The sequence below is a fragment of the Caenorhabditis briggsae genome (assembly GCF_000004555.2).
Source record: "Caenorhabditis briggsae complete genome, chrII, whole genome shotgun sequence".
NCBI lineage: Eukaryota > Metazoa > Nematoda > Chromadorea > Rhabditida > Rhabditidae > Caenorhabditis > Caenorhabditis briggsae.
This window is the reverse complement of record NC_013486.2, coordinates 9,340,888-9,349,486: the sequence shown is the minus strand read 5'-3', so window position 1 is coordinate 9,349,486 and position 8,599 is coordinate 9,340,888. Positions and strand designations below refer to the sequence as shown.

Below are 8,599 nucleotides of genomic sequence, written 5' to 3'. Positions count from 1 at the left end.
CAGGAGTCTGGAGCTCGGCTGTAAAGGTTTCGATCTTTTTGAAAACGTAGGACGGTGTAAAACAGACCTAGATTGGTAACTTTCCATTCACAGAATGGTTTGAAAATTTCTAGCTTTTCAGCTATTTGCCGATTTGTAGTGTTTTAGGTACAAAAACATGCCAAAAATGATTGCCTTTCAGAAAACGGGTAATATCTGGAAAACTCCAAGTTTTTCAAATTGATAGGAAACCTGACAGCCGAGCTCCAGACTCCTGAGAATTGTCAAAATCAACTGAAAACTACGTTTTTGCATATCTAATCTACCGGTACTGTATATTGCTAAATCAGTTATCAGTTTAAGGAATTTGACTTTTTAAAAAACTTTATCAGTTATCAAAAACCTGACCAAACAACTGTGCCAAGGTGTGTCAAACCATAAAAATTTACATGACAGGCAGGCAATTCTCCGTTACTATTTAACCATGTAACTCTCAAACCAAAAAGTAAGCTTGCAAAATTGTGATTTGCAACTAAAAGGTTTGCTCAAGATATTAGTCACTTTTATCAGTAGCAGAACCGTTTTCCACGGTTAGATACCCTCCAAAAGTTTAGGAAACTTTTCAGAGGCTTCCAATCTTGAGTCATACGAAACTGAGGAAAGCAACATCTTCGTTTGAAGGCCGTTTCATGATTCCAACAAAAGAAAAATACAGTATTCCACTACTATAGAGTGGACATCTTCTGTCCCATTTCTCTTCGACTAACAAAACAGAATGAAATGAAGCAAAAATCATCAACTAGTCTATCGTTTCTCATCTTTTTTATGTGATCACTGGATTATAAAAAGTCAATTTACTATTACTATGAAACGACACGTTCCCGCAACAAACTTCAAATGCTGATAATTTTGTGTCAACTCATCATTGACGGCATTAACACACATGTTCTTTTTCGGAAGGAAAAATATAAGGAAAATGTCACGAGGTAGTTGGAATTAGGTGTTTCTGGTAGTTTTGCAAACTTCCAACAAGTTATATTTTATTGGCTCATACACCGGAGGTGCACCAAAGCAAGTTGCATGAGGGTCTAATCTCGAGTCAGTTAGAACCGAAAAGTTGATTTTGTCCTTTCCAGTGAAGACTACTGGAATTGGCCCGGACTATACTCCGGAAGCATCTAGGTGGCTTTCGGGGGTACATCAGAAAAAAATTAGAGCATTTTTAATGTACCCCCCGGATTATGGACCAAGCGATGTCATCTATGCCGGGAAGAATATATTTGACTTTTAGTTTCTAACTGATTTTTATCTATTAGAGATTAGACTATTTAAAAAGTATTTTCAGAAAAAGTTGCATTTTGGTCGCAAGGAACACCTCCATCCATAAGAATGCATTCTAGAACGGATATATAAATGGAACATAACCAAGCAATACGGATCATTTCAACTTATAAAAAACAACATAAGCAATATAAAATATTATATTTCCCTGAATCCCCTAGCATTCCAAAACCTCAATTCTGCTCAATTCTCTTCTCCACAAAAAACTGCAACAGAACATTTTTTTATCGGTGGCCGCGGCCTAGTTTGCCAAACGACCCAAATGCGCTCCGCTGGACAACGGGCGACCTAATTTTTTTTCGTTCATTTTCTACTAAAAAATAATGTTTTTTGGACCTTCTTTTTGAATTTCGCTTGTAATAATTTTGATTTCGTTAGTTAGTACCTCTGAGCTTAGTTTAATGCAAAATTGTTGGGCTTCCGACGAATATCTTTGAGATTTTAGGTGAAATTCGTTAAACAAACTTTAATTAGTCGCCACTTCGATTTCTCATTATCTTTTCTTAACTAAAACCCATTTCAGAGGGTAAAATGTTGGCTCGCACTATCCAAAAATTCTCTGCTGTCGCTCAACCGGATTCGCTGCCGCAGCCGCTGCTCCAGTCAAGAACGCCAACCCAGATGAGCTCCGCCTCACTTTTGCCTCTCCAGACACCGTGAGAAAGACTGTTTTTAAAGATTAAAAGTTGTATCTGTATTATTTAGGCTGTCTTCAGCAACGCTGTCGTCAAGCAGGTTGATGTCCCAACATTGGCTGGTATGGTTGGTGTGCTCGCTAACCACGTCCCAACCATCGGAGTTTTGAAGCCAGGAGTTGTCACTGTCACCACTAACGAGGGTGAGATACCTAGAAAATTACTAATAGAAGATATTATGTCGATGATTTTCCAGGAACTGTTCAACGTCTTTTTGTTTCCTCTGGAACCCTTTCTGTAAACATCGATGGATCATGCCAAGTCCTTGCTGAAGAAGTTTTGAAAGTTGAAGAGATCGATGAGTCAGCTGCCCGTGCTGAACTCGATGCTGCCCAGAGAGCCTCCGGAGAAGGAAGCGAGGTTGCCCGCGCTGAAGCTCAAATTCGGGCCGAGGTATGTCATAGTTTCATTACGGCTTCTATTTGTGAAGAATCGCTAAAATTTTACAAAAATGTTGATTTTCCTTATCTCGACATAATTAACTTCAAAAAGTGAATTCTGCATAAATAAAAACTTCATTTTCAGGTCGCTGAAGCTTTGATCAAGGCCGCCACGAACCAGCAGTAAGAAGTATATCGAGATTAGACCCCCAAACTTTTCGTAAATTCCTGTTAATCACGCTCCTAGGACATCGTCAAGGTTTTCTTGATTCTGCTCATAGGATTTTATGTATGGTCCCCTCTTATTTTGTTTACATGGTTCCATTTCAAATGAAATTCGAGAATTTTCATTCGTCTAGATTTTACTATTCACTCTTATGTATGGTTTTGTAAAAAATTTTATTGTCACATGCATTTTTGGCTCATCGATCGACTGGAAAGTTCAATAACTTGGATGGATTAATGAGAATCTCGCAGAAGGAAAAATCAGATCTTTCTTAAATTCCTGAAAACGGAATAATGTTCGTTCCGATTCAGCTGATGCGCTAATAGAAATCTTCGGTTCAAAAAGCGAAAGGAAACAAGTGGCGATGGCATCAGTCTGCAACATTTGTAAGAAGAACAGATAAAAAGCTGCCGCATTTTTTTCTGCCTCAAAGTGATGAATGTTGAAAGAGAGATGGAAATTGAAATTCACTTTTTATAGTTTTTCTCCTTTTCAGCGCCCACTCGAATCTCCTTTTCTTTACAGATGCTTCAGGATACTTTACTTTTCGTTTTCCGTTTGTTGAACGATATGCCAGATTGTGTTACAATATGAAATTTCCATGGACTCAAACTTTTCGGTTTTTTCAATTCGAATTTCCCTTCTGTGTTATTTGGATTAGGTGATTATCTAGGAATTTCTTAATTCGAATATCCAATCTAAAATCGATTTACTCAAAAAGTCGCATATAATCTTCTGGATCCGTCGCCACACTCAATAAATTCTCCCCATTATGCCGAGTTCAAAGTTGATTNCCAGGAGTNATTTCCTGGAAAAACGCTGTCCAAAGCTGCGATTGTTTTACAGATTTACAGCAACAGTAAAATACTGTATCACTCGTTTTGACTGTGTTCTTCCTGTTGATTCATGTCGATTTACGGCGGGCCTCGAAGCGGAGGCCTCTGGAAAACAATGCCAGCTTTGGACAGCGTTTTTCCAGGAAATTACTCCTGGAAATCAACTTTGAACGCGCCATTAGAAAGCATTCGGAAGAGAGTGAGAAATGAAGGATTCGATTCCATATCTGTGTGTATATACATGTACAATTATGTCGGTTTCCGTTAATTGTGAGAAAGAATTCAAGAAAAGAAGAGAGTAAAAAGAAGGAGAAGACGTCGTCGTTTTCGGACTGATTGGCATCGTTTGTTCTTCGTCAGTGGTCAACACACCGGAGATTTCCGGAGGACCTTTCCTTTTCCAATCCATCAAAAACTTTTGTGTTTCTTTTAGCTTTGCTTTCCTTCACCCGTTTATTCTCTCTCGTATTTCCAACACTTTTTGACAAGGTAATATTTCTCTAAATCCCTTCTTCTCTCACACTATTTTGTCTGCTGTCATTCGAGAACAACCCCAAAGAAAGGGATGACTAAATTGCTGGAAAACCACTTTTCCCGCTTTTCCATTCGTTTTCACTCTGCTTGCCAACGCTATGTTTATGTTGTTATACCATGGTTATTGGGTTCATACTCTTTTTCGTATTTTTCTCCCTTTTTTTTTTGTTTTTCTTCGAAAACCCTATTGTTAAATACCAAAATGTCAAGTGTACTTGAACAAGTGTAAAGATTGAATTAATCTACAGTAACCTGACTTTCTCGCCGCTCACTTTGAGACCATATATCTCGGTTTCTGTAAAAGAAATCAAAAAGTGGTCAACTGATAAAATGATCTTGATATTATGATAAATATTTTATCAGTTGGCCACTTCTTGATGTCTTCTACAGGAATCGGATTATATGGGGTCAAATTTGGAGCTAATCTCTGAATTCCAGATGGTTCTTCCTTTCCTCATATTCTGTACGACACTCTCTATGAAAATCCACACCACTCTCTCGAAAGCCGTTGGCGATTCATCGGATCTGCCAGATTTTCTCAATGAAACCGACGTGACGTCATCATCATTTGAATCTTCAACACACATCCCATCGTCTACAATGAATCCATCATCTAGACCTAGACCGGTGTTCGGCATGGATTTGCATTGTCCAAGTATTGAAAATGCTGTCAGTACTTGTCCGAAGGGTATGTTACTTTTCAAACTATTGTACAACGAAATGCTTGAAACTTATAAAGACGTTCTCTATCAATTTATACAGTAACCATTATTTTGCTCCCTACCAGAGATGTTTTTTTTCGGAATTTTTCGAGAAACGGTATCCGGAATACAGATCCCGGAGTAAAATAATTCTCTAGGAATTCGGAATCTGGAATCTGGAATCTGGAATCTGAAATTCGGAGTTTGGAATATGAAATTCTGTTACAGTAAATAAATTCCAATATCTCCATCTATTTTTTCAATTCTAAAGTTTTAGACAGCAACTGGGTCTACTACACATGTTGTGGTGGAGCCAACATGTATTGCTGTGAGCACATTCAAACGTGGCTTCTCTCTGCTCTCGCCGTAATTGCTGTTTTCCTGACTCTCCTTCTGATTGGCTGTTGTGTTCGATGCTGCTGCAGTTACAGTAACTGATCAAATCGTAACAAAAATTACAGTAAGCCAATTTTCATTATTTTCAGAACGCAAGACACAACAAAGCTACAGTTTCGATGACAAGTAACAACAATTGGAACACATTAAAATAAAATAAAATCTTTATTTTCTGAACTCCATGTCACACAGTTTTTTTTTCAAATCAATAATCATCTAAGAAGTTCTTCTTCCAATGTATCCATGATCATCCTTTTCTGAGTTTTTCGGATTCCGCTGAAATCAAAGTTTCATTTATCAACCGAAGAAATGAAAACACTCACGAGCTTCCAGAAAAGTCAAGAGTAATGACGATATCCACCTGAAATTCAAAATTTGGGATTCTAAAAAAATCAGAATTCACGGACGTCGTCGTCGCCGTCCGGAATGGAGCGGAACACCTCGTCAGCGAGATGCTTTGTCCAATTCGAGATTTTATCCAACGGAATCGTTCGGTTCACGTCCACTTTGATTAGTTGCTTGATACGTCTCCTGGAAATAAAATTTGTGTCGAAAAATAGATTTTTAGAAACTCACGTCTTGTTTTCAATGACCATCTTGATCGAAATCGCCCGAGATTGAAAGTAGAAGTGAGTATGGTAAGAATTGATAGTAATAATAATGAGGGTAGAAGCAAAAAAAAAAGCATTTGATGGAAGCAGTGGAACACGGTTAACGTTTTTTTCCACCAACTGTTTACGTGAGAATTACAGTAGTTTTGTGCAAGCAAATAAAGCTACCGTATTTGCTCTAATAGAATCCCACCCTTCAGCTTCAAATTGAATTATCTCGGTTCTTTCAAAAGATATCAAGTAAGTTTCAATTGATGATTTTTTAATCATAATCACAGCAATGTTTTATCAGTTGACAGATTTTTGATATCTCTCATAGGAACCGAGATAATTGAGCTCAACGCGCACATATAGGGAGGGCACGAACAAGTACGGTAACAAAAATTTGACTATTTTAGGAACTAAAGTTTCATGAAACATTTACTAATAATTCCCTTGATTTATTTACCATGTTTACTCCTTTTTCCTTTTCATTTGCCCGCTCCTAACTATTCCAATTACTTGTTCTTCTCATTTCATAACTCTCCTCATTAAATTGTTCATCAAAATTTCGGAAGTGGCTCTTAGTTTGCGAAACTCGTCAATCCAGGGGGCGCATCTTTCTATGCTAATGAGGTGTCAACTCTCGTTTCAATCCGATAGGCAATCAGTCTTGAGCATAACTCTCTCCCACAATTTCCGCTCTCCCCCCGACAAACTGCGCAATTTCCATCCCTGTGAGGGAGGGGAATTGAGTTCAAGATTCTTAATGAGCTCGTCTTTGAAATTTTCAAATAGAGATTGAGAAAGAAAGATTCCTTTGCGACCCGCCCCATGTTCTTTCGTCATCTTATAAGATTGCGTAATTTTAGAAGACGTTTGGAACTTCTTTTGAATAGTTTAGAGATTTGGTCAATTTGGTTAAAATGCCTCACTTTTCTAACTTTCACAAGATTCTCAAAGATCCAAAGGATTTTTCTTTGTAGTGAAAGTTTCTGGTACCAAAAATCTGAGCTGTGGAAGAGAAACGCTGATGGAAGTGGGAGGTCTCGCAACGAAAACTACCGCAACCTGCAAATATTTTTCGTATTCATTATCTCATTTTTCTTGAGTTTTCAGCCAATTTTTCGCTGTCAAAGATTTGGATTTTCCGATTTTTTCAGTTAAAAACAACAGCAAAACCGTAAAAGAATCAGTAAAAAATGGGGACAGCAATCTGGCAAATACTTTTTTTTCAGCTTACGGTTATTGTCGTTGTGGGACCTTTAGACACGGCCACCAGCCTTTCTCTTCCACTTCACTGTTTTTTTATACCAGAATATCTCTTCGAAATAGAAATTTGAGCTTTGAATTCAATAGTTTCACAAATTACAGAAATGCTTTATCCAAATTATTCTTGGAGAGCTCAGAAGTTTGATATTTTAACTCTTTTTAAAATTATTTTTCCACTGCTTCTTCGTTTTTCCATGGTTCATATTTAAATAAACCCCCCAGTCATTCCACCCATGTATACAAACCTAATGAATCACAAATCCACACCTTTCTCACGATGGAACCCATCATTAGTATTCATTCATGTTCCAACCACATTCTTCTTCTTCTTCTTCTTTCGAGCTTCTTTCATTTTCACGACAATAACATTTTTGTTTTCAATCTCTTTCTCCCTTTTGGTATTTCTTCCTGGCACACAAGTAACTCCCAAACACCTTCTCTCGATTCGATGATTTATTTGTCCTCGACACTTATTCATTCAGTTCTTTTCGATGGTCATTTCTCCTTCCGAATGGAGAGAAACACAACTGCTGAATGACCACCATGCACTCTGTATGCTCTCACTTTCTCGCGCATACCGTTTTTGGGCATTCATTTACATTGATGAAGGTCGTATTTTGTTGGAGATAATGATGCTGGAGAATATTAATTTCTTGTTAAGTTCGCTCGATTGTCTCTCTTCCAACTTTTTTCATTACTCATTTTTAAGTGAGCGTCTCAAATTTTTCCGATTGGACTGAGACTGTCTCGATCCAGAGATTCCAAAATTCCGATTTTTAGAAGTTCGGAACTTTCCGAGATTCTGAAATTCCGATTTTTTGAAATTCGGAATCTCGGAAAGTTCGGAAAAATTCCAATCAGCTCATCCAACTGGTTACAAAAATTAGATAATATTTTTATTAGATATAATAAACAGTTTGAGGTCCATCGAGCTTTATCTGATATCAATTTTTTCAACTTAATGTTAGAATGATTTAAGTGGAAATATGAAACAGCTAACTCTTTAAATATTGATAAGAGGTTTTCGCAAACCCAATACAATTTATTTTTCCTAGACTACATAAAATCCTCGGAGCCTCACCTTTTCTATCTCCCAAATTTTCAATCAGCGCTCTAATCCATTCTTATCCTCCAGTTTCCTCAATTCCCCAACTCTCTTTTCAATTTCTTTAAATTTGACTTTTCGATTGACACCCCATAAATCGCACCTCAATTGCCTTCTTCCCATCCGAGCTCTCCGCCGTTTTTATCCTCCATTTACTCCCTCTACTTCTTTTCTTCTTCTTCTTTTTCACTTTAACAATTTCTCTGAGCTCCAGTTCATAAATCTTCAGACCCTCAAACACTCACTTCTGTGAAAATTTATGGTTTGAAACAAAGAAATTTGAAATTGAGAAGAATCTGTGTATTGCAACTCTCCCTCTTTCCAATCTCTTCCCCCTTCACCTCCTATTATGAATTATGGCACATTTTAATGCACCTGGCTAAATGGATAAATTGTATTCATACATCGTATTCATAGAGCAACAAGAAGAACGAGTTGACAAATCGAATGAGACAACCAGATGTATGTTTTCCAGTTACAAGATGTGTTGCTACTCAAAGGATTAGCTCCTGGATCATGTGTATACTGTATCTGAAAAAAAGGA

At 37.5% G+C, this 8,599-nt stretch overlaps 3 protein-coding genes across 3 annotated transcripts; 2 read left to right on the top strand and 1 right to left on the bottom strand.

Annotated features, from left to right (window-relative positions):
- Positions 1 to 1,851: 1,851 nt before the first annotated feature.
- CBG02643 lies at positions 1,852 to 2,582 on the top strand (the record flags this gene model as incomplete). The annotated part of the gene is made up of 4 exons (XM_045242488.1): positions 1,852 to 1,976; positions 2,037 to 2,158; positions 2,212 to 2,408; positions 2,541 to 2,582. 4 exons carry the CDS (start codon positions 1,852 to 1,854, stop codon positions 2,580 to 2,582), a joined length of 486 nt encoding a protein of 161 aa, XP_045092246.1.
- A 1,886-nt stretch (positions 2,583 to 4,468) lies between these two features.
- CBG02644 lies at positions 4,469 to 5,218 on the top strand (the record flags this gene model as incomplete). Its single annotated transcript, XM_002630873.2, has 3 exons — positions 4,469 to 4,679; positions 4,970 to 5,122; positions 5,178 to 5,218. The coding sequence occupies 3 exons, from the start codon at positions 4,469 to 4,471 to the stop codon at positions 5,216 to 5,218; spliced, it is 405 nt and encodes a 134-aa protein (XP_002630919.2).
- Positions 5,219 to 5,300: 82 nt separating this feature from the next.
- CBG02645 lies at positions 5,301 to 5,684 on the bottom strand (the record flags this gene model as incomplete). The annotated part of the gene is made up of 4 exons (XM_002630874.1): positions 5,301 to 5,364; positions 5,412 to 5,449; positions 5,496 to 5,619; positions 5,665 to 5,684. 4 exons carry the CDS (start codon positions 5,682 to 5,684, stop codon positions 5,301 to 5,303), a joined length of 246 nt encoding a protein of 81 aa, XP_002630920.1.
- Between the last annotated feature and the right edge of the window lie 2,915 nt (positions 5,685 to 8,599).